Source organism: Colossoma macropomum, unplaced genomic scaffold (assembly GCF_904425465.1).
Source record: "Colossoma macropomum unplaced genomic scaffold, Colossoma_macropomum, whole genome shotgun sequence".
Lineage (NCBI taxonomy): Eukaryota > Metazoa > Chordata > Actinopteri > Characiformes > Serrasalmidae > Colossoma > Colossoma macropomum.
The window spans coordinates 32651270-32676997 of NW_023494793.1; the positions used below are offsets into that span (position 1 = coordinate 32651270).

The window sequence follows — 25728 nt, forward strand, 5'->3', positions numbered from 1 at the left end:
CTGAAATAAACGGGCTTTCAGGCAGACTGATATCGGGCCCTGAAAGAGCCTTATGAATTATAGATGGTCCCTTAAATAGCAAGTACAGTTCTTCTAAGCTGCCACTGCACTCCTCAGCTGCTGGAGAAAACACCTCATCAAACTTAAGAGCCCTGCTCACACAATATCTAATGCTCAGCTTAAACTACAGGGTTATATCAGAACACAAGTATTCAAACATTTCAGCCAAACAGACAGAAGGAAACCTAAGGGCCTAAAAATATGATGAAAATTTGCTTTTTTTTTAACAGGAAAATCACTGTCTGAGACATCACAGGTCATCATATACAGTACTGTACAAAAATATTAGGCTAGTGAAGGAAGCTATTTATCTAAGCAGCAACTAAATAAAAGTACTTTAAAACACTAACACTAGCATTAAAATAATACAAACAAATATTAGTACAATAAGTTGTGATTGCACAGTACAGTGCAAAAATAAAACCCTCTTTAACACCGCTATAAATGTAAAATTTATATTACACTAAAATTATCGTTACAATAAAAAACATTAAAAAGTAACAATATTGCTTTTAAAAAAGTAGTTAATACCCCAGGAGCTGGTTACCCCAGGAGCTGCTTCAAGGAGAGAACTGGAAATGGTTACATGAACACATGAAATCACTACTTGCAGTATTAATTTTATTTACATTTATTCTAATATTAAAAAATAGCTTTATAACTTTCTCAGGTGCCTAAGATTTTTGCACAGTCTTGTATATCTGTCAGCATGTTAGTGTAACCATTTTAAAACCTTGTCATCATTGCAGGTCAGTATCTGCAGTTACTATCAAATACTGGGTTTATCTAATTGGTACCTAATAAAGTTATATTTCATTAAATTAAATCAGGTGTGCTGGAGGTGGAACTGAGCAAATCCATGCAATGACTGGAGCGAATCAAGGGGAAGAAAAACCAAACCTGTTTGCTTCTAACCAGCTCAAAAATACAATTTTACCCCAGAGACAATGCAGCACATGGCAAGTCTTGCTATTTCTCACTGAACACACCTCACTGGTGTTGCATTGATTAAGTTAAGCCTTTTCTGTCCACATTTGATTTTTTCCACTGATGGATAAATTAATAAAACTCTTTTTCTTCTCACTTTATCACAACAAGCTTTATGTAGGCATTTGAGCATAGCTTTGAGCTATTAACTGAGGTTTTGAATGACTGATTCCTCAGTTATTTCTCTCATCAGCCCAAACAAACACTAGAACTTTCACAAAGTGCTAGTGTAATGCTGCTGCCTCACTGCCATGGCGCAGCCAGTTTAAAAGGCTACACTGATTAACATACGAATGTATAGTATAGTTACTGTGCTTGATGTAAAAAAATGGCTTCAATGCTCAATAAATAGTAAAATAAACAATTTTAAAGTATTTTCTTAGCTGGTCTAAGACTTTTGCACAGTACTGTATGTGCTGTCTTACACAACACAAGACTCCAGTGTGCCACATCAATAAAGACTGATGCTTCATTCTTCCTTTGCTCATCCTATTAGTCCTGGTTGGCTGAGTCACCTAATTGCAGGTAGCACTGCACCTTGCCTGACATTTCTCTGTGCCATCACAGCACATCCACACCTGCTCAATACTCAGCACTGCTCAGCACTCTTACATCTCTATTAGAGATGTGCAGACACAGCCCTACCAGACAATTTCTCCATCACTCACTCACTCACAGCACTGCACAACAAACACAAAGATACACACCCTCCTTGCTTCTGAACTTGCTCAGCTCTGCTTGCCAAAATGTCATGAATGAAACTGCATTTCCCAAGACTGTGCAGTACGGCTGTAACAATACACATATTTTAAACAAATGGTTCAGGGAAAAATCTAATTTACACAAACTGGAGTGGTGAAGCTATCATTGCTAACAAACACTGGAACTCAATAGTCACCTAAATAGCATAAATTGTTTCTGTAAAAATGAATCCTTAAAATTTCTTTTAAAAAAATTGAGAAATAAACAAAACTGCCAGCAACCACTTTAGACAACACAGTCTGTCATAAATGTAAAGGAATCTGATTGAGGATCCGTCTTGCTTTGTGAATCCCAGCCCTGGTGTTGCCTGAAATGGCTGCCCGTAGCGGTGAAGTTTTGTTCTTTTTTATAACTCATGATAAATCATACTCAGCTTTAAATCACATCGGCAAGTCCTTGCAACCTTAATAAAGATCTGCGGTTTGAGGGTTGAGAGAAGTTTTGGGGATGTATTTTCAAAGAAACGATTTGGGCTAACAAAGTCGTAGTGCGTCTTAGCAATGTTAGCCTTGTAGCTCCAGTTCTAAAATAAGGAAGAAAAAATTTGACTATAAACATGTCTTGGCTGATTGGCTACATCTAGGGAGAGTGGAAAACTTGGTCAATTTGACTTTCTGCCAAATTATTTTTTAAGAATTAATACTACTTGCTTTAGAGGTACAGATTTGATTTGATTTTCAATATTATGTGTCTTAATTTTAAAGAGCTAAAATTAAATACTACACAAATGGGTCTAATTACGTAAGTAAAAGTCCTCAAATAGTACTTTTTCAATGCCTGCTGTATCAGCTGTCTACAGGCCTAAATTGCAGCTCTGAATTAAAAAGCAATTTCAGAAATCCAGTCTTAGCTTCAGTCATGTTAGCGCTAGTGAATGCATAACATAAGCCAATCCCTCCTGTTTGTCCACTTTATTCTGACAGGATGTACGTACATACCTGCTTTTGATCAATGGCAGAGGTTTCCACAAAAGATGGCAAATAAAAGGCCCTCATAAGATCCAGAAAGGCATATTAAATTTCAATACACTGTTTCAAATCATAATTTCTTTTTATTTTTCTATACTGTACTGAAATTACCCTTACTGCACGGTATGCAGCCATTTCCACCAAGAAGCAAATTGTTCCTTTTTTGCAGGAGATGGGAGAGGTGATGGCAGAGTGAAGGGTCCCTAAGGGACAGGCTGGCCGGATGCAGGAACAGAGAGATGGAAAGATGGATATATGGAGTACCTTTCACTGCTCTCTGAAATCCAAGCCTTAGCTGCAGACTCAAGGGAAATCAGAGACATAGTGAAGGAGAGGTGATGCTACACAATATCACAGGATTACGTCTGGATGCAGCACTTTCTCTGAATGTAGCTGGTCTCATTCATGGTGAAGACCTCCTTATGAGATAAGGGATGACGATGCAAAAAGGCCTTTATTAGACTTAAAAGAAAGTCCTTGCACTGTACTGTATTTCACAATACAAGGTGTGACAAGTCACATACTGACATGAAAACAGAAGGTCACATCAGTCTGAAAGCTTGTGAATCAGCTTTCTTTAATGAGGTCAGGTCAAAAAGGCAGGGCACGCCAATTCTGATGCTGGCATGAACCATGTGACATGACTGAACCAGTAACATGCACTAAAAAACAACCTACCAACTGCGTTTTCAACAACAACTGGGACTACCAACTGTTATATCAAAACCTCATAATTCCACATGGAAAATGCCAGTTGCCCATTACATACTGCAAACATCTGATGAATGGACTAACAGAAATGTCTAAAATACATAAAATACAGTTTTTCCTCCTATAAAGTCACTATTTTGAAGATACAAGGCTTTGTTAGCAATAAAATACAGATATAGAGGCAGTATGACATGAGCATCTTTCTATAAACATATATGTTTCTAGGTTTCAGCCACCCAAAAACACTCCAGCCGCATAATTATGGCATAAACACACTACATCAGGCTCAAACAACAACAACGCGCACCAAGGTCTCGACCCACTGTAGGTGATAAATTACTCAGCATTTGCTCAGCAGTGCTAACAATGCGAAAGCTGTGACTGCAGAAGCTCCTTTAACCCCAGCACCAAGCATGCAGAGATGCATCACCTTACCCTTCCTACTGTACAGCCACAGCAGACAGTGCCGGAACATGGCAATGGATGAGGGCATGGGGAGGGTGAGCAGACCCCCGGGGGAAGGGTGTGGAGTAGTGAAAAATGGCTGAGTGAGAGGGTGAGAGAGAGAGGAGGGCTAAAAGCCAAAAAGACCTGGAGCTCAGCACCCAGGCTTGTGTTTTCCTCGCCAAAGCGCCACCGGATGAGGGGTGGGGAGAAAGGAGAGAGGGGTGGAGGGCTGAGGATGACAAACAAGAGTGCACGAGCGCCTAGCGGTGACGCTCACACTCCTTCCTCTCCTGGGCTGAAGCCTCTAAACGCTGGCCGTTCCTGAATGTGCGGCAATTTGTGGGTGCTCTCATTAATGCAAAAATAAACGCCACATCTCGGTAAGGGAAGGGAAAGCAACACTCATGCTAATGTTATTCCAATCCTGCAAGAAAAGCTGTGCTGCTCAAATCGCTGGAATAAGCTGACTAAAAGCACCGGGCACTATGTGTGTCGGATGTATGCAGTGCAAATGCATAAGCGTGTGTGCGTGAGGGACGGATGCTGGTGCAGTGATGGTATAATCGGCTTTAAAAGCGGAAAAAGAGCATCAAAAGGGGGGGGATGGATGAGATGGCGAGGAAGGGTGATATATGAGAGAGAGAGAGAGAGAGAGAGAGAGGGAGAAAGAGACAGAGAAAGAGAGAGCAAGAGAGCATGTGAGCGACCAGCTGATGGCTTCTACATGAACAGCAGAAGCAGCAGCTCTAGAAGAAGCTTTTAGGGAAGGGGAGGACAAGAACAAGTGGAGAAATAGAAACAAAAAGAAAAGAAAGGAGGAGGAAGAGAGAGGAGGGCTTACCTTGAAAATGGAAAGTCTTTTGGTCTACAGTGATGGTGAAAGTGCTGTCGTCCTCGTCATCGATGCCGATCACTGCTCCCTGAACAAGCAAAACGGAGCGAGAGACAGTCAGACGGAGGGCCACGTCATTCTCTCTCGCTTTTTCTGCCCCACTCTCTCACTGCCTCACACACACACACGTGAGAAGAGGAGGGGGAGAATGGGTGGAGCAAGGGATGTGGGGACAGGGGACGAGTAAGAGCAGGAGAGAGGGGGAGAAGGAAAGATGGGGACAAAGAGAGAAAGAAAAAAGAAGAGGGGACAGAGAAACAGTGACAGAGAAGGACAGACAGCATGAGAGAGAGAGAGAGAGAGAGAGAGAGAGAGAGAGAGAGAGAGAGAGCGAGAGAGAGAGAGAGAGAGAGAGAGAGAGAGAGAGAGAGAGAGAGAGAGAATGCTGCAGACTTGCTTACATGTATAACTGTCTCAATCACACAGCAAAGATAATATCACACAATTTTAAAGGCTAACACAAAAAGAGAATAATTTGATGCTTCAGTCAGGTCAGCGCGACGTTTGACCTCATACAAGTTTCATGTAAGTCAGTTTATGCACTTGCCCGTAACAAAAAGCAGAAATTGTGAAACTGACAACACAGTTATCTCTCCAAGAGGAAGTTTGCACTGTAGTTGTTAAAAGAAGTCATTTACACAATAGCATGAAGTACACGCATAACACCAAAAATAATACTACAGGCCTGCAGAGATTTACAGAATGACAGCTAATTCTAACCAAATATCCTTCTAAAGACATAATGTGCAAGAGCAGGGGTACAATAACAGTTCTCAAGAGGGATGCACAATGATATAGGAATCATATCTGCTCATAATTCACATACCTCTGCACCTTTGGTTCTTAACAACGTAACACAGACACGATATGATTAACAGTAGCCTGCAACTCTCGTAGTACTTAATAATCATAGTACACCTAGAGTTATTCTGACGAGTAAGTCGTCTGGAACAATACCTGCATGGGTGTATGTTTACAACAACTACTTTAAATATACTTTTAAAAAGTGGTGAAGGCAAAAATTAAGCCTAGGTGGTGGGGACAAAAAAAAAAATACACAACTTGTCTGATGGGCGGCAAGTTGACAATGACACCACTTGTACGTGTCAATTTTGTCACACATCAATTTAGCGACTTTAGCAAATTTAATGACTCAAGACACTTATGGTCATGGTCTTCAACAGAATCTCAGTGATATTTTAGAAACCTTTTGGATATGTTCCTGCTGTAAGACAGTGTATAAAATATTTTCAACATGTTTTCGACAGACAGTGGTGGGGCTAAATTAGGATTTTTAAAAAAGTGCATGTTCCCCAGAAAAAATTATGCCTATATATGTGTTATTTAAGTATCTTGTCAATTCTGAAAATTGTATAGCTCCTTCCTAATATATGCATGAGATTTGTACACTGCACTGTAATTCTGTAGCATTCTTCAGGACTGGGCTAATTCAGTTTCTATCTACCTACATCACAGCCTGAAATACACCACAGGCTTACGTCAAGTAGACTGGTTTTCAGAAGAATACATTGACAAAAACATTAATAATGACAAAAGTATAAAATAAAACCTAACTATCAAAGCTCATCCGTATTGTCCCTTATCTCACCCCTATGAGAGCTGTGAAGTCTTCTTTTCTGTACTGCTACGCATCAGACTAAACTAGACTAAAAGTCTAGCCTATTTCAGCATTACTGACTTTCTAAACCTGAAAATGCTGCAGTCAATTGGGTGTGAAACAACATAATACAAATCTACATTCTGAATTTAATCATTTAAACATACACTATATTGCCAAAAGAATTCGCTCATCTGCCTTCACACGCATATGAACTTGAGTGACATCCCATTCTTAATCCATAGGGTTTAATATGATGTCGGCCCACCCTTTGCAGCTATAACAGCTTCAACTCTTCTGGGAAGTCTTTCCACAAAGTTTAGGAGTATGTTTATGGGAATTTTTGACCATTCTTCCAGAAGCGCATTTGTGAGGTCAGACACTGATATTGGACAAGAAGGCCTGGCTCACAGTCTCCGCTCTAATTCATCCCAAAGGTGTTCTATCGGGTTGAGGTCAGGACTCTGTACAGGCCAGTCAAGTTCTTCCACACCAAACTCGCTCATCCACGTCTTTATGGACCTTGCTTTGTGTACTGGTGCGCAGTCATGTTGGGACAGGAAGGGGTCATCCCTAAACTGTTCCCACAAAGTTGGGAGCATGAAATTGTCCAAAATCTCTTGGTGTGCTGAAGCATTAAGAGTTCCTTTCACTGGAATTAAGGGGCCGAGCCCAACTCCTGAAAAACAACCCCACACCATAATCCCCCCTCCACCAAACTTTACACTTGACACAATGCAGTCAGACAAGTACCGTTCTCCTGGCAACCGCCAAACCCAGACTCGTCCATCGGATTGCCAGACGGCAAGCGTGATTCATCACTCCAGAGAACACGTCTCCACTGCTCTAGAGTCCAGTGGCGGCGATTTACACCACTGCATTCGACGCTTTGCGTTGCGCTTGGTGATGTAAGGCTTGGATGCAGCTGCTCGGCCATGGAAAGCCATTCCATGAAGCTCTCTACGCACTGTTCTTGAGCTAATCTGAAGGCCACATGAAGTTTGGAGGTCTGTAGCGATTGACTCTGCAGAAAGTTGGCGACCTCTGAGTACTATGTGCCTCAGCATCCGCTGACCCCGCTCAGTCATTTTACGTGGCCTACCACTTCGTGGCTGAGTTGCTGTCGTTCCCAATCGCTTCCACTTTATTATAATACCACTGACAGTTGACTGTGGAATATTTAGTAGCAAGGAAATTTCACGACTGGACTTGTTGCACAGGTGGCATCCTATCACGGTACCACGCTGGAATTCACTGAGCTCCTGAGAGCGACACATTCTTTCACAAATGTTTGTAGAAGCAGTCTGCATGCCTAAGTTCTTGGTTTTATACATCTGTGGCCATGGAAGTGATTGGAACACCTGAATTCAATGATTTGGATGGGTGAGTGAATACTTTTGGCAATATAGTGTATCTGTTTCCAAAAAAATATGACATGAATGAATACCAATAATACCATTAATAATAAAAAAAATCTTCCAGTGCTCAACAAACGTAATGTTCAACATGAAGACAGCCTATCCTACATGCCCAAAACAGATAATGTGGAAAACATCTCATAAACAGATGTACACGCATTTCATTCTCACAGAGCAAAGCTGATGTGCCACCTAGTGGCAAAGATTGCTTACTCCAGCACAGACCTAGTGAATCTCTCTACAAAACGCTGTTCTTTTTGTCCAGTCAGATTGACCATCAAGGACAGAAAATGGCTTCTAGAGTGGTCAGCACAAAGAGAAAGAAATGCTCATATCACTGCTTTTCGAACAGTAACTGAAACCTACATAAACCTATCTTTGTTTTTTCCAAGTCAGATCAATCATGAGGTTAAAAAGAGTCACAGTAATCGGAGAGCATCAGCCAACGAAGCACAACTGAATTAATGCTGTTTAATCATTTCATCACCAGCTATTCAACTGCATTATTAAGATTCTTCAGCCCATAGACTACTGCAGTTAAAAACAGGTGAGTTTAGCTGCAAGCATGAGTCAAATCTGCTTACTTACCCTCAGTCTGACACAGCCTCTTCTGGACCCACGCATCATCTTGTCTTTCGACTGTGCAAGGAGAGGCAAAAAAGCACAACAGGACGTGAGTTTGGCATGGGTGAACGCTACAACTTTTCAGGTTAATGAATCATTAAATTGTTCAACTTTTCAAGAGTAGTCACATGCGTTAGGGATGGAAGAGTGCAAGAGTGAGTGTCCTCTCACCAACTAGTCTTTAAAACTATGCCAGTGATGTGGTATATTCTAACAAAAAGTGCCATACTGGAGCTGCCACTACATTGTGCTTTCTCAAGGCAAAAACACTTTTTATAAGAGAACAAGTACAGAATGGCAACATAAAGCACAGAGTGAAAACCATTTCAACACGGAAACTCATCAACTCTGTGGCAAAATTAAACTCATGCCCAAAAGTGCTGTCATATGTGGACTTATAAAATGAGCACATGTAGAGAAATGATCTCTATAGGTGGTCAAATGACTTCCAAATTATGAAATACTCTCCCCAATCTATTTGGGACACCTCCTGTCTATCTTCATTTAAATCTCTGTTTTAGGCATATTTGTTTTCACCATGCTATCAGTGTTCCTCTTGTCTTTGAATGTAACGTGTATGTGTCTGACGGTCAGTAGTAGTTCTAAGACTATAATGTGTCCCTGATCATGGAAAAGGCATTATATTAATAAAAGATGATAATTATGATGATGACATGAAACTACTTATTACAGTCGTTGCCCATGAAATTTCATACCAATGAATCTCTAGTTTCGTTTGGCTGTGTTATTCTGCATATGGTCATTGCATGGCCTGTTTTATTCAGACATCTTTAAAAGCAAAGGCAGTAGAGACATTGTGGAAAAAATACAATGGCTCAGTGACATCACTGCTTGCTTGAGCAGCCTCTACATTTTGCTCACATCATCCAGACCAAGTGGTCTAATGGCTAAATCAATGTCCGTCTCCTGAGCGGGAAGAGTGAGAGAATTGACAGTTTAACGTTGACCTCCAGGCTGAAATACTGAGACACATTTTCTGCAGATATTTGGATCAAGATCAGTCTCAATTCCAGCTGTGTGAATTCTGCAACAATCTCTGGATCAAATACAATTTTGCTTTAGAATTGAGCAGAGTGAATCATTCAGTTCTTCACCCAACACATAAGTGGAGAGACCTTGATTTACAACAGCAATTCCTGCTACGTCAGATCACTGCAGTTATCTGATTCTCTAGACTTTTTTTTCTCTCAGATCATGCTGCTTCTCCTCAGAATGGCATTCAGTGGTGCAACATATTGCTGCTGTCAGAAGAAAACCTCATATCTCCATTTTTGTCGTTTTTCAGTTTTTGACATAATTTAAAAATGCTGTTTACCCTTTACATTATGTGTAAATTTCATGATGAATGGACCAAAAGAAATGGCCCAAAATTACCTGGACAAAAGTCTGGTTGCACTGACTTACATTAAAAGTAAAGTAGTTTTTTTCCTTTTCCTGTAAAGTTACCATTTTGGTGATACAAGGTTTTCTTCCGACAACAGCGTTATGACTGTTGTCTGGACTGGGCCAGATTAGGATTAATGACGCAATATATGACAAATTTGAACTTGGTAGCATCATCATCTTGTCATTCAATGACATTCTAGCCTTTTACCCATGTGTCCATGTACAAATCTTCTCCCAGATCCTTTTATTCGATATTTGTATTTAATGCTGTCTTTTGTTAAAGAAGAGTATTGGTTGGTGAAAGAACAAACAAAACCTGGCAGAACAAAAAAAACAAAGCTATGACGATCAATTTTCTGATTAATTGTCTCCTTTTGTTTATTTCTACATACTTTTTTCCCAGAGAAAGTCAAGGAAACGAGTCTAACACTGCATACTCCCAAATCTCCATCATTACTACTGACCATTGACCACTGAATGGTTTTATGGTTCAAGTTTCCAGCGCGAAGTAAAGCAGGACTGCAACTGTTCTCAAAACCAAAGACACCTCATGTTATTACTAGCATATCCACACATCGTCGAGCGTTTATTGTTTTACTACATATCTTGATAACAGTGGAAGAAGGAAGGAAACGCAGATTTGAAAACAGCTCTGCAACACACCAAACGACAGCATGGACCGCGTGACGTTAGTCAGCCAACGAGCTCCATGACTTCTTTATCACTTTTGTTGCTAGCTAACTATTACCAGCCGTCACCTTAGCGCGAGTAACAGTCTGGTCTTGGTTCCTGAATTAAGCTGATAATGAGACAAGTTTTGGGAGCTGAAAATGTGTTTAGTGAAATCTGTAACGCGTCCGAGAGCAGACAGACCCTGTCACATGACGCGAAGACCACCACCCTTCAATTTCTGCAAACTAACAGTATCGAGCCCTGGCATTATTTAATTCGCTGTGGCCTCGCTGATATTCTGGGGCACAACATGGACCATTCTAACTGCTGATTGGCTAATACGCTCCCTAATAAGGCCGCGATTGGTTGTTGTCTTTGTCACTCAAAAAAAAACGCCCCACCCAGCCGAGATTCCCAACTCCTGACGGCCCTTCAAACGTTCCTTCCGCTGTCGGCTGTCACTGATCTGAAACAAAACCATGAACAATTCCCCGTTAGAAACAATACTTACTGTGTAATACGACAGCAGTCCCGCGTTATAATCTAGAACAAACCACCGATACTGCCAACCCTTCATCAGGTTAGTCCACTTGCTCAGCGGCCCCTCCATGATGGACGCCATCTTTGCACTTAACCAACCAGAGGTTGAGGGGGAGGAGCGAGAGAGGAGGAAGAAAACACGAGAGGACTGACGTCACATTTCAGAGTGCCTGACAAATAACACGAACATTATCTAAAAACGAAAGTACGTCGTAACTTCAGCCACACTCAAAAATGTTTGTATTATTATGTTTTGGTGTTTGCACTATATACACAAACGTAATCTTTCAAAAAGAACTTTGGAATTGAAATTGGAATAAATCTGAAATAATTTGATGAAGTAGTGGAGTTGAGCTCTTTTTTGTGGTGCACAAAAACACAGTGCTGTAAACTGGGCTAAAGTGTCAGGTTGGTTTCTTATAAAGTTAATGAAAGCTACTTACAATGTAAACCGTGCAATCAGGTTTTTAAACTCACAAGGACTGAACTGAAAACCTCCCTCACACACATATTCTACACTCACACACACACACTCCTCTTTGATGCTCTATTTGCATCTGGAACATTTGCTGCTAATACAGTGTTTACACTTTGTTTACTCTAGTATCGTGTATATCCTACCTCAGGAACTGCTGTGCTCACATGTGCTATAATCTGACTGAGTATACTCACAGATCACAGCATGTTAAATAATCTTTGCACCTTATTCCACTACCTCATGCTCAGAAATGAGTGCTGTGTCTGCACTGTACTGTCCTGTCCTGTCTGTTTATTGTGTCTAATGTCTGTTCATTTATCGTATTTATTGTATTGTTTCTAGTTTAATTTTTTTGCATTTGTTTCTAGTTTAATTCTTTTTGCACACTTACGTCTGCAAGTTTGCACTTTGTACTGTCTATTTTGTTCCTTGTTCCTTGGAGGAATGTAATTTCACTCCACTGTGTAGATGGAATAACAATAAAAGCCTCTTGACTTGACTTGATGTTTCTGGTTTTAGGTATAATAATAATAATAATAACAATAATAATAATAATAATAATAATAATAATAATAATAATAAGAGGACCAGAGAGCTTAGTGTTATTGCATCACAGCACCATGAAGGTCCATGCATACAAGAGGACAAATTTTAACCACAAAGATTTTACAATTATAAAATTGTAAACTTGTCTACTTGCCTCCAACAGTGGAACCACAAGAGTCCAGAGACTTTTCAAACACTAAACATCAGAAAAATCCCCTTTTGATGTGTCTTTAAGGTATAGACTGTACAGTCTATGCTTGAAGGTAGGAGGAACAGATACATGAGGCCAGGCTGTTTAAAATGCTTAATTTTTTCGCGCTAGTTGGCTAATGCAGTAAGAAGCCAGATAGCTAAGCCAGGTACTGCAGTAAGAGAACTTTGGTGGACGGAAATACAAAAAAGAACACAAATTTGTAAAGGTCATACTACATTACATGACAAATAACATACTGAATGCTAGTTTTAGGCCGGGATGTCTCTTTAGGTTAACAAAAGTGTTGCAAACAACATTTTAAGAAATTAAAATGTTCACTTTGAGATAGTTTCACTTTTAAACAAACTCTGTTAAAAGATTTGAAGTGTAGATCAGAAATGGATGTTCACTGTTGAAATGTGGAAATACTTAATATTTTCTCTAAGTAACTCAATACCACAAAAGCAGTTCGATTTTCTTTCACAGCTTAGAAGTCGCGTCTAGAGCCTCAAACGGGACGACCGAGGTGGATGTCCGCTGAAGCGTTCCACGTTGTGTTTTGTTTCCCTCCGGACACGTTTGGAGGTAACACAGCACAAAAATAAAAAAGCCCTGAGTTTAGTTAGTCATGTACCGCTGCATGTCCAGGTAAGAATGCGTGGCTGTAAATTATGTCAAGGATAAATTGTGTATTGTATGTTTAGCTTACTTAATAAACCATTTTTGATAATTTTACATTTAGCGATGTGATCAAATGACCTTTGGCACACTGCTTAAAGAAGCCAGAAACTGCAATAGGTTTTCCACCCATACTCAGGAAAAAGTGTTCTTATTTATTGTGAAATAATGAATCAAGTAAAAGTAGAGTAGAGTAGAGTTAATATCTTGAGTAGGAAAATGCCAAGACAAAAAAAAAAGTATTCTAAAACGGTACCAGACATTTTTAGTACATCCAGCATCTATCATCATAGGAACTAATGTTTATTAGGTGTCATTTTCCTCTTTTTGGAATATTTTGATTTAAGAAAAATGCTAAAGCTTCAGAGTAAAAGGTCTGACCAGTTGAATAGCTTTCCAGAGGCTGAACCAACAGAACATGAAATTAAAAGAATATGTAACTGAATGACTGAAAATTAGATTACATTCCTCACAAATATACTTAAATACACATAAAGGTGTTATGATTTGAAAATACTCAGGTACTTAAATGTATCAACATTTTACTTACATGCAACTGAGTAAAAATAACTATGTATTAGTGCCTGTCAAGTCAAAAATTCTCCACTGTTGTGCTGTGAATTAGTTGTGGATCTTCTCTTTTCAACAGCTTATTTTTTCTGAAGAGAGGGAGGAGCCTAACGAACACGTCATTCTCCAAGCCACTGTCATGGATCACAGAAATCAAGCGCACACCAGCAGCTTTTAACTGCTTTTTATGCCAGTGCATACATTTAACCTCAAACAGTCCACTACCTCATGGGACACTAAACACTCAGCAGCAAAGTTCGACACCCAGACCACCCTTACCCCGATACATGAGCTCAAGCGCACCCAGAAGAAGGTTGCCAAGTGCCTTTCCAGTATTAGACGGTGCATTTCAGCCAATACACAACCATGTATTTGAAGCAAATTCATGTAACAGCCAGGTGTGTCGCAAAAGGTATGTGTGTGTTACACTTGCTGACTTGTTTCAACTGCTTCACTTCACATAGCAGCCCATTTATACAATGTAGAATATATAGTACATAGTCATTGAACATGTATTGAACACTTGCTGCATACCAGGTTATTTACAACTCCAATTCCAAAAAAGTTGGGAGGCTGTGTAAAATATAAATAAATGTAAATAAAAACAGAATGCAGTGATTTGCAAATCTCATAGACCCGTATTTTATTCACAATAGAACATATATCAGATGTTGAAAGTGAGACATTTTACCATTTCATGAAAAACACTACCTCTTTTAGAACTTGATGGCAGCAGTGCATCTCAAAAAGGTTGGGACAGGGGCAACAAAAGGCTGGTACTGATTAAAAAAACAGCTGGAGGCACAATTTGCAACTAACTCACATGACTGTGTATAAAAAGAGCATTTTAGAGAGGCAGAGTCTCTCAGAAGCAAAGCTGGGCAGAGGTTTACCAATCTCTGAAAAACTGTCTAAAAATTGTGGAACAATTTCAGAAAAATGTTCCTCCATATAAAATTGCTAAGACTTTGGATATTCTACCATCTACAGTACATAACATCATCAAAAGATTCGGAGAATCTGGAGAAATCCCTGTACGCAAAGGGACAAGGCAGATGATCAATATTGGATGCTTGTGACCTTCGGGCCCTCAGGCGGCACAGCATTAAAAATCAGGCATGATTCTGTGCTGGAAATCACTACATGGGCTCAGGAACACTTCCAGAAATCATTATCTGTGAACACAGTTCGCCGTGCAATCCACAAATGCAAGTTAAAGCTGTATCATGCAAAGAAGAAGCCATATGTCAACATGATCCAAAAACACCGCCGTCCTCTCTGGGCCAAAGCTTATTTAAAATGGACTGAGGCAAAATGGAAAACTGTTCTGTGGTCAGATGAATCAAAATTTGAAATTCTTTTTGGAAACCACAGACGCCGTGTCCTGCAGACTCAAGGAGAGGGACCACCCACCTTGTTATTAGTATCAATGCTGAACAGTATATAGAGGTTTTAGAACAACATATGCTCCCATCCAGACAACGTCTCTCTCAGGGAAGGCCTTGCATATTTCAGCAAGACAATGCTAAACCACATATGGCATCCATCACAACAGCATGGCTTCACAGAAGAAGAGTCCGGGTCCTGAACTGGCCTGCCTGCAGTCCAGACCTTTCACCAGTAGAAAACATTTGGCGCATCATGAAACCAAAAATCCAGCAAAGAAGACCCAGGACTGTTGAGCAGCTAGAATCCTACATCAGACAAGAATGGGACAACATTCTTCTCCCAAAACTCCAGCAATTGGTCTCACTTCCCAGATGTTTACAGCCTGTTGTTAAAAGAAGAGGGGACGCTACACAATGGTAGACATGGCCCTGTCCCAACTTTTTTGAGATGCGTTGCTGCCGTCAAGTTCTAAACGAGTTAGTATTTTTCGTGAAATGGTAAAATGTCTCACTTTCAACATCTGATATGTGTTCTGTGCTCTATTGTGAATAAAATATGGGTCTATGAAATTTGTAAAATATTGCATTCTGTTTTTATTTACATTCTTTTACATTTTTACACAGTCACAACTTTTTTGGAATTGGGGTTGTATTTGTCCAGGTACATGGAGCTCAAGAAGAAAGTGTTGAAGGGAGGAGGTGAAAATGCCATAGCTCGTCACACACAGAAGAACAAGAAGGTTCTAGTCAGAGATAGACTACGCATGCTGTTGGATGATGAAGATTATCTAGAACTGTCGCCATTTGCTGGGCTGGGTTTACCCTATGGAGACATTCCATCAGCTGGCTGTTTCACAGGTACTTCACAGCACTGATAGGAAACTGAAGAATTGTGAGGGTATTTGCAATTATACAACAGTTCCAACAACACAACCTGATTAGTTGAAAAGCATTCCGCCCGTGCAGTTAACAGCACATTGTTTTCACAAAATTTACTCTGCAGCTAACTGTTACCCTTCAGCACATACAAGAACAGAAAATTCATACATTAGATAACTTCTATAAGAGAATATTTGACCTGCAGCCCTTTTGGTCACATTATGAAGAACAGCATGACCACAGGCCTACATCACATTTAGAACCTGTTGTTGCTTCTAAACAAGATTTCTGGACTGCAGCTTTTATGGTGGAAATGCCCTTTGAACTGCTCTTGTTAAACTGCTGCCTCAGCCTTACTACTCACTTTTAACTGTTGCAGTTTACCTTCTGCACCCAGCCACTTTACTGTGAAACTTTACTTTATATACACAGTCACTTTAATCTGTGCTTTGTCAACAGTTTTTATTAATCTAAAATAAAAAAAAACACACAACTATTGTTGCTGCTGTGGAACAGCTGGTCTGTTTTCTCTGTTGTTCTGTGCTTAACGATTGCATAGTTATTGAATACTGTACAGAAGAGCTTACTGAATAGTGTCTTTATAGTTTGTCTTTATTGATTGTATTGTCTGTTTTTATTGTATTTACTGTCATGCAGACAGCATTGTTGTCTGATGCTGTTCTCTGCTGCTGTTCACCATGTAGCACCATGTCCTGGGGAAACTACAATTTGTTCCTCTCTCAGTGCATCTGTAATGAGAAGAAATGACAATAAAGCTGATTTTGACTTTAAAAACTAAACAAACTGGAATTAGCCAGTTAGCAGCATAAAATTTAGCAAACAAGATGGCCTGTAAAATGCTTTACGATCTACCTGGAATGAAACAACTTTCAGGTTATTCTGACAAATATTGAAAAGGCTGAGCTGAACCTGATATTGTGTCTCCTTCCCTCTCAGTATATAATCAATTTTATTTGCCCCTTACAGGTGTTGGTAAAATAAACGGACTGTGGTGTGTGTTCATTGCTAATGATGCCACAGTGAAAGGAGGTACAGCATATCCTATTACAGTAAAGAAACAGCTCCGAGCACAAGAAGTGGCTATTCAGAATCGTCTGCCGTGTGTGTACTTGGTTGACAGTGGCGGTGCATTTTTACCACTTCAGGTAAGTGGCACTGTAAAAAAAAAATCTTAAACTAAACTGTCAGCATTCCTTACAATAACGTTTGAAAAATTACTCTTTTAACAGTCAGACATCTTCCCTGATAAGAACCATGGTGGCCGCACTTTTTACAATGAAGCTGTAATGTCAGCAATGAAGATTCCACAGGTATGATGAATACAAAGGAAACCCTTTTACTTGTATTCTTTTTGTACAGGTGAACAATCTTGACAGCTCTCTCACAATTCATGTTTTTATGAATACTTGGGTTACTTTTTTAATGACTTTACAATTTATGTGAAGTGATAACCAAGCCATTAATGCTGTTTTTTGTGACCTGCAGGTGGCATTGGTGTGTGGATCATGCACAGCTGGTGGAGCTTATGTCCCCACCATGGCAGAGGAGGCAGTGATTGTGCACAGGATAGGGACCATATTTTTAGGTGGTCCACCCCTGGTTAAAGCTGCTACAGGTGAAGAAGTGACTCCTGAAGATCTTGGAGGGGCAACATTGCACTCCAAGTGAGTGAGGCATTGTTCCAGCTCTCTTAAAGCATCTTTTCTTGGTGTCTTGACCCTCAAAGAAACACTGTACTGGATTTAGACCACTAGAAGCAGAATTGTAATTTAAAAGTGTGTCTTTAACTAAGCTCTGTTATGCGGCTTTATTGTATATAGAACCATAAGGAAGTAGAATTGCTGAAGTATGACTTTTTTATAATTATTAACGTACTGAAATAATTCAATGTTATTAAATAGTTAAATAAGCTTTTATACTAGTTTTGGAAGCAAGAAACCAGTCACACCATTTACATGGTCATGGAGAAAAGAACTAATGAAAAAATACTAACCACATTTAGAGTAGTTAGAGAGTAATAAGAGAATTCATAGCCCAGCATTATTTTTATATTTAATGCCATTTTTTTTAAATAAGCTGGATGGCATGACTTTAATTAGTTCAATTGTCCCCTAAAGCAGTGAAAGTATTACAACATAGCCACACTATGACATTGCAACTCTTATTTTGTAAGTGTTCGTAATGGGTGTTTCAGTTCTTTTCAGTGAGTCAAATCAGTTGGCTCAGCTCACCTACAATAGCAGTTTTTCCCCCAAAATTTGCCAAGTTAGCATCATTAAATTTTCAATGAAATGGTCATATGTTTATTATTAAAGGTGGTTTAAGTAAATGGGAAACTACAACGGTGATGCAGTAAGTGTGAACACAATGCAGGTGAGACACAATGCAAGATCAAATGATTTAGGCACCTAAGCAAATTGTTTAAAATCATATATATACAATAATTGTGTTTTTGACAGCAAAAACAATACATAACATTTGAACATCAATGCAGTAAAAAGTATCAAGACTTAGTTGAGATGTTGTGAGCTAGTTAGATAAACAAAGTTTGGTTCCTGACTTCTCCTCGATGCCCCCGAACATCAAATAGATTTGCTCAATTTCATAACCCTAACCCGATTCAATTTAACGAAGGGCCTGTTGAGCCAACTAGGTATTGAGTGGCTTTAGCAGGAGAAACCCAAGAACCAGAGCAAGAATTATAACTAAAGTCCGAGCCAGGGGTCAAAAGACATGCGGACAAGCAAAATGCAGGCAGCTGCTTCAATTAAACAAAGGCAGGCAAAAGTCAAATATCCTAAGAACTGAGGATAAGAATATGCCAAGACAAAATAACTAGGCACATTTGGAAACCCTTATGAGAATTTTAACAAAAATGACACCAAGAACAAAACCATAAACAAATTAGCACAACAAGTAATAATAAAGTAGTGGAAATAATGGGGGAGCAGAGCTGGAATGTTCCAAGGAGATTCATTAGGGGAATCCTGTGACAAACCTGAATAATTATGAATTTTCAACTACGGCACCATAAGTTCTAACTGTGCATCTCTTTAATGTGAGTTGGCTTCCATTGTGCACCTAGAAGAGCCATCTCATTTGTGAACAATACATCACTAGTAAGTGCAGACATAAAAGAAGTTAGATGTCATCTGTATGGTAGCAACCACTTTACTTTCATTCAGTTCTGGTGTTTTTTTTAACCACCAGTAGTAAATCTAGAAGAGCAAAGGCTATCTAGTTACCAAATCAGAAAGTAACTGCTTTAGGTTCTTATATTTGACACTACTCTTGTTCAGAGTGAGTGGCTGTGTGGACCATTTTGCTGCTGTGGAGAGTGAGGGGTACGAGTGCACCAGGAACATCATCTCCACTCTCAACTTTGAGCTCCCAGAGGAGAGCACCACTGAGGTGGAGGAGCCCCTGTACAGTGCTGAGGAGCTTATGGGCCTTGCACCAAAGAGCTACAATTACAGCATGGATGTCAGACTGGTGAGGTTTACATGCAGTTACACATATTCACATTTACTCCAGAAAAAGGAAAGTGTAAAAACATTTGTCCCTCTGTCTGTGCACTTTTAGATTGTCAGTCGGCTGACTGATGGTAGTCGGTTGCAGGAGTTCAAGGCTTGCTATGGTACCACTCTCCTTACCGGATTTGCCAGAATCGAAGGGTAAGAAGTATAGCTTGGCAGTATATATAGCATGCAGTATGGCCTCCCTTATGGACCTTCAAAATTCCCTGTCACTTTCTGAGACACTGACCGAAGACTAATGTAAGAAGATTAAACAGTTTACTAAGTAGGTGTAAGCCATGTAGATATGCTTGTTGTGAATCATATCTGTCTTTACACAGAGCTCGATGAAGAGTTTTGGTCATGGTGGTAAGCTCGTAATACATGTGGCATTTCAAGCAAAAATGCTTTTAATCAGACTAAAGATCATAAATATTAGATCAACAAATATCATACACATGGTTGTGAGGGTTACTTTAAAAATGTACGTAAGTAGTATATGCAAACAATGTGTAGAAAGTTGGGACAACATGTAAAATGCAAATAAAAACTGTCTTTTATAGGTATTTAATTGAAAACAGCACAAAGAAAAGATATTTACCATTTTGCCCTATCAACTTTATTCATTTTTGTAAATATATGTAATTCTAAATTTGATGCCTGTAAGACTGGGAAGTTTGTGAAGTTATCAAAAACACTTCTTTTGGAACTTTCCACAGGTAAACAGGTAACAGGTGATACTATTGATTGGGTATGATTGGGTACAAAAGGAGCATTTACAAAGGACTCAGTCAAGGATGGGTCAAGGTTCTTTGCAAGAATCTTTGTGAATGAGTAGTCCAAAGGTTTAACAACAATGTTTCTTAACGCATGACTGCAATGAATTCAGGGATTTTACCATCCACAGCCTATAATATCACTACAAGATTAAAAGAATCTGAAGAAATCTCTGCGTAAAGCAAGGCCAAAAAAATAACGAATACCTGTGAACTTAGATCCCTCAGATGGCATGTTTCTGTAATGTATATACTCACATGGGCTTGAAAATAACTTGCAAATGCTTTTGTCAGTAAACACATCTACAAATGCAAGTTGAGACTCTACTACGCAAAAGGTGACCTGTATATCAACAACATTCAGAATGCCACCGACTGGGCTAAAGCTCATCCTTCCAGCTGACGGAGACGTGCTGTTGTCTGAAGAGTCCACCTTTCGAATTATTTTTGGAAATATTGTACGTTGCGTTCTCTTGTCCAAAGAAGAAAAGGACCATCCTAATTGTTACCTACGCAAAGTTCAAAAGCCTGCGTCTGTCGTGGTGTGGGGGGGTGTTAGTGTCAATGGCATAGCCATTAATGCTGAGGGGCACATACATATTCCGGAGTTGTATAAGCTGCCACCTACGCAACGTCTTGTAATTCTGCACGTTACAACAGCATGGCTTCATACTAAGAAATGCAAGTACTAGACTGCAGTCCAGACCTGTCTCCAATTGAAAACATGTGGAGCATTATGAAGCACAATACACAACAACTGAGACCCTGGACTGCTGAGCAGCTGAAGTGTTATATCAAGCGGGAATGTGAAAAAATTCAACTTTGAAAAAGTCCATCAATTGGTGTCCTCATTTCCGAAATGATTAATGAATTGTTAAAAGGAAAGGTGATAAAATACAGTGGTAAAGTAATGTAATGTGAGTACTGTTTGTTACTTTTGGATTACTCATCTTTTTAATAATTTTTCATATAATTAAATAAACAGCAGAGAAAAACAGGGCACAAGATACACAGCAATTCACAGAAATAATTCAGATGATCATAGTGTCATAGTCCGTGCTTTATGTGTGCTCTGTTTTTGTCCGTTTTGTTGGAGATAATCAGTGGAAAATTGAATAGAAAATAGAAAATACATGTAAATGCACATACAAATAAATACATTTGTATCATCATACATAGGTCAATGTAAGGACACCTACATGCTACACAAATGGGTATACAAAATCTAAAGTACTATATCAGTGCTGTACTGACATCTAGTGGAAGGTGGAATGTGATGGGTATTGCCTGGAATAAACTAATTTTAGGACTATACCTGCCACTCTTTACACTTTACAGAGGAAAGTTTCATAGAGAGGGAGTTTCTGAAGTTTCCAGTCTACAAAAAGACACTGTGAAAGTGTCAGTAACTGCAGGTGCTAAGATCAGGATCATGTCAACACAACAAAGAGTGTCTGGTAGAACTACTTTGTTGCTTAGACTTGCTAGCAATAAGTTCTAGTTCAGTAACACAACACTGTGGCTTATAGAAAGATTTGTGCTGAAGCTTACAATAAAAAGACACTTAGAACAACATAGTGAGAGAACACTTTTTTTTCTTTATTCCTGTTTTTCCAGACATCAGGTTGGCATTGTAGCGAACAATGGGGAGCTGACGTATGAAGCCTCTCTGAAAGGTAGCCATTTTGTTCAGCTGTGTGATCAGAGAGACATCCCTCTAATCTTCCTGCAGAACACGGCCCCACAGCCTGTCCACACTCTCTCACAAGCCAAGGTACAGCAGCACTGCCAGTGGATGGAGTTAATAATCATAAAAGCAAGCTCTTATGATATCTCTGCTCTGCCATTATAACACCAATTCAGGTGTCACATTGGTGTAAAAGATATTTGGAGAAAATGTATGTCTGTTAGCCCTTCTTTACCGTGTGCAGATATTATTGAGAGGCAGCTCATTGTCAGCACTGCAGTAACGCTGACATAGTAGTGTATTTTACACTGGTACCTACTGTCCACTCTGTTAGATACTGCTAACGTTTAACACTGTTTGTTCACCTTAGATCGATGTAAAGTTAGAGATGATAGCTCTGCTGTTGCTGTACAGTGTTAGTCATCCTCTAGTCCTTCGTCATCAGTTGTTGTTGGCTAGATATTTTTGGTTAGTGGACTGTGCTCACAGTGACACTGAAGTGTTTAAAAACCCCAGAAGCATTGCTGTGTGTGATCCACTCTGTGCACACACACTAATATGCCACCTCCACATCAGTGCCACTGCAGTGCTGAGAATGATCCATCACCCAAATAATATTTGCTCCATGGTGGTCCTGTGGGGCCCTGACTGTTGATGAATGGGGAATAAGGGGGGGCAAACAGATGGACTGCAATCTGTAATTGTAGAGCTACTCTCACACACACACACACACACACACACACACACGCACACACATACACATTTTCAAACCACTTATCCTTCTGGGTCTCAGTGGGGTGCTGGAGCCTATCCCAGCGGTCATTGGGCGGAAGGCAGGATACACCCTGGACAGGTTGCCAGTCCATCGCAGGGCAAACAGACAGACATATACATCCACACACACACACACAAATTTAGCATGTCCAATTTGCCTGACTGCATGTCTTTGGACTGTAAGAGGAAACACAGACACGGGAGAGCATGCAAACTCCACAGTAAGGACCTTGGTAACCCAACCGGGGAACCGAACAGGCCCTTCTTGCTGTGAGGCTACTCACTGCACCACCGTGCCACCCCTAGAGCTACACAATGTATCTATATCATAAATGGACCTGATCAAATGGACAAAATTCAAAATTTTATCTGATACAATATAATGGTGTCTTAATGTGATACATTTGAAAAAAACATGGAGTTTCTGAATATATACCTTGTGTTTGCACCATGCACACAGCTTACATGCATGCATACTAACGATCCACATATTTTCAGTTTCAATACAATATTTAATTCTGTGGTCACAATTCAATTTGATTTTCAATATTTTATGTGTTTAAAATGTCTTGACACTACATAGCTCTCATTATATACTACACAAATTGGTTTGACACAGATAAATAAACATTCTCAAACTATTTTAATGCCTACTCTGACAAAATACCCCCCCCCTCCCCCAAATCTCAACCCCTTCAATTTATGATGGTGTTATTAAAAAGTCCAGTTATTTGAGCACAAGGGTGTGCATAACATAAGCCCCACCCTCTCCGCTGGTGTTGATACAGTCCCTCGGAAGAGACCGTATCAGCAATACAGTTTTAATTGTTGCAGATTAAAATTTTTAACATGTATTGGGATCATTTCATCCTTAGACTGTAGATACAAAGTAAGTGTACCTAATAAAGTGGGTTGTGAGTTCATATTCTCAAAAATTCGGTTATGTTAGCATTGGAATGTAGTTAAAGTCAATAAGGATTACCTATCATTGACCAGAATTATTTGCTTTGATTACAATATACAAGTCATCAGTCTTTGCCGTTTAATAAAGTCATTCTGATTAATTCAGTTACAAAGTTATAGTTCAGTCCATCAATTGCAGTATGGAATTTTAAGCCGGCCAGCAGTGTTGAATGGACAGTAGGGATATTTATTTCTTACTTGATTGATTGGTCTCATTTTGAAATCTATTTCTTTGTTTCTCTCTTCCAGGCAGAGATGAACACTAACAGACTCAAAGCTCAGGGATCCATGATGTCTGCTGTGGCCTGTGCTTCTACTCCTAAGATCACTGTGGTCATTGGAGGCTGTCATGGTGGTGACAGCTATGCCATGGTCAGTAGCACAAAGTATTGGATGGGCTCGGAGTGCAACATATTAGTTATTACCCATATAACTATAACAGGAAAATAGTTCTTTAAACCATTTAACTGCCCAAGACATACCAGCAAATTTGAGCTTCCTTTCCACACTCCTGTAACTTAAGAGTTACTCTGCTAGTTTCCATTGTTTTCCTTTTATTTCCTGAATAATAAGTTTTAGGATGTATTAGTTATGTGGTAATAGGGTTACCTGTTTGTAAACATTTTATTACAGTTGTTAAGTTTTACTGCATTCCTCTTCATTTCCTTTTATTTTAGTGTGGAAGGGCTTTTGACCCCAACTTCCTGTTTCTGTGGCCCAGTGCTAGAGTGTCGATTTTGGCCCCAGGTCATGCTGGTGCTTTGGTGCAGGAAGAAAAGGAGACCATGCGCATTAATGACCAGTAAGTGACACTAATTGTTTTCAAATTTTATGGTCGTTCACATGATTGCTATGCAGGGCCACAATAAGATATTAGGAATTAGAAATTTAATGATGTACCTGCTATATATATTATATAAATTGTATAAAATAATTCTTATATGATTTTTTTTATATTTGTATGAAGGCTGGAAAAAGAGAGCACAGCATTCTTCTCATCAGGCAGGCTTTGGGATGATGGAGTGATTTTTCCACAAGACACCAGGAAGGTAAAATTCAACATACAAAAACATAAATGCAGCGCAGTCTGATACCATGAGAGACTAGTAATGCAAATTTTAGTAACTTTTCACACTAATTTTAATAGGAAATTGTGTAGCTCTGGCTATGCAAACTCAAATTCATATAACATTCAAATAATAGGGAATGAGGAATCTACTGACTCTAGCAGTAGCTCATTCAGCTCATTCAGGCTTTGTAACCAGAGGCCAAGATTAAAACCAGATGGTGGAAAAACCTCAGTGGTAACTGGGCTGGATGGCTGAGAAAAACCTGGTAATCGTACAAAGTCTGTTCAAAACTCCTTTATTACCTAATGCTAAATTATTTTATTCATTTTTTTCATTAGGTGTTGGGCAAATGTTTGAAAATCATCAAACAACAGGAGTACCAGCTGTCTAAAGAGAAGCAGAAATCTCCCCTTTTTCGACTGTAACACTACCTCTTAACAGTCTTATTTAGAAACTTTTTATATGACTACCTCCATTTATGAGGACTTCTGTTTTATAGAGTACAGTTAACCTGTATTGTAATCAGCAGCAACTGCATTGTTGCTTTTTGTGCATATACAAAAATAAATAATATATTTGTACATATAAGTGTGTCTTTTGTGCTTCTGTCAAAATTAAATCATCTAAATAGGAAAAATGAAGCTATCAAGTCTTGTCTGCAGGCCTGGAGGGATTTGATTGGAATGGGTAGAGCTATGTAGCTGGAGGATCTCTAAATCTGGTCTCTAGAAGCACCATTATAAGAGTCCATGCACTGACCTTCCCATATTAATGACTAGTTTTGACTCTGAAGGTTTACAGGGTCAGAATGTTATTTTAAAAATGTGTAAATCAGTTATGCATTTTATTTACAGACAGTTTTATACATTATTTATTAGTAATTGAAGACAGTATATTTAGAAATTAATGACTGGAAAATTAGCAGATCTGCTGGAACTGCAGTTGAGGCTATGAATCCTGGGCTTTCTGAGAAAAACTTACACAGGGCCCCCCACCCCTTCCTACTATATTGTAAATTCCTCGCAAATTTCAGGGCTTTTGCGCTCTTTTAAAACATCAATGGCCCAATCCCTTCAGTAGATCT

General features: G+C 39.4%; 2 protein-coding genes across 6 annotated transcripts in view; one reads left to right on the plus strand and one right to left on the minus strand.

Annotated features, from left to right (window-relative positions):
- osbpl9 (oxysterol binding protein-like 9) overlaps nucleotides 1-11211 on the minus strand; it is a 47340-nt gene extending 36129 nt beyond the window's left edge. For 4 of the 5 annotated variants that reach the window (XM_036579217.1, XM_036579215.1, XM_036579214.1 and 1 more), the window contains exons 1-3: nucleotides 11078-11211; nucleotides 8452-8502; nucleotides 4777-4855 (exon numbers count right to left, since the gene is read on the minus strand). In XM_036579217.1, coding sequence (XP_036435110.1) covers nucleotides 4777-4855; nucleotides 8452-8502; nucleotides 11078-11188 — 241 coding nt within the window. In that variant the 5' untranslated portion in view covers nucleotides 11189-11211. Of the gene's footprint in view, nucleotides 1-4776; nucleotides 4856-8451; nucleotides 8503-11077 lie in introns of those variants that run through there. The other variant, XM_036579220.1, reaches the window with a different exon arrangement.
- Nucleotides 11212-12889: 1678 nt separating this feature from the next.
- Nucleotides 12890-25215, plus strand: LOC118813726 (methylcrotonoyl-CoA carboxylase beta chain, mitochondrial-like). Its single transcript, XM_036579221.1, has 13 exons — nucleotides 12890-12971; nucleotides 13651-13983; nucleotides 15621-15817; nucleotides 16826-17004; nucleotides 17089-17169; nucleotides 17345-17523; nucleotides 19159-19351; nucleotides 19442-19533; nucleotides 21768-21924; nucleotides 23824-23946; nucleotides 24252-24376; nucleotides 24542-24623; nucleotides 24983-25215. The coding sequence occupies exons 1-13, from the start codon at nucleotides 12952-12954 to the stop codon at nucleotides 25067-25069; spliced, it is 1848 nt and encodes a 615-aa protein (XP_036435114.1). The 5' UTR covers nucleotides 12890-12951; the 3' UTR covers nucleotides 25070-25215.
- Nucleotides 25216-25728: the final 513 nt, after the last annotated feature.

Excerpts from the sequence above, each read along its gene's own strand:
- LOC118813726 (XM_036579221.1), top strand. The coding sequence starts at position 12,952 with ATGTACCGCTGCATGTCCAG. Across the intron at positions 19,534-21,767 it reads GGATTTGCCAGAATCGAAGG|ACATCAGGTTGGCATTGTAG; the intron begins GTAAGAAGTATA and ends CTGTTTTTCCAG. Across the intron at positions 23,947-24,251 it reads GTGGTGACAGCTATGCCATG|TGTGGAAGGGCTTTTGACCC; the intron begins GTCAGTAGCACA and ends CTTTTATTTTAG.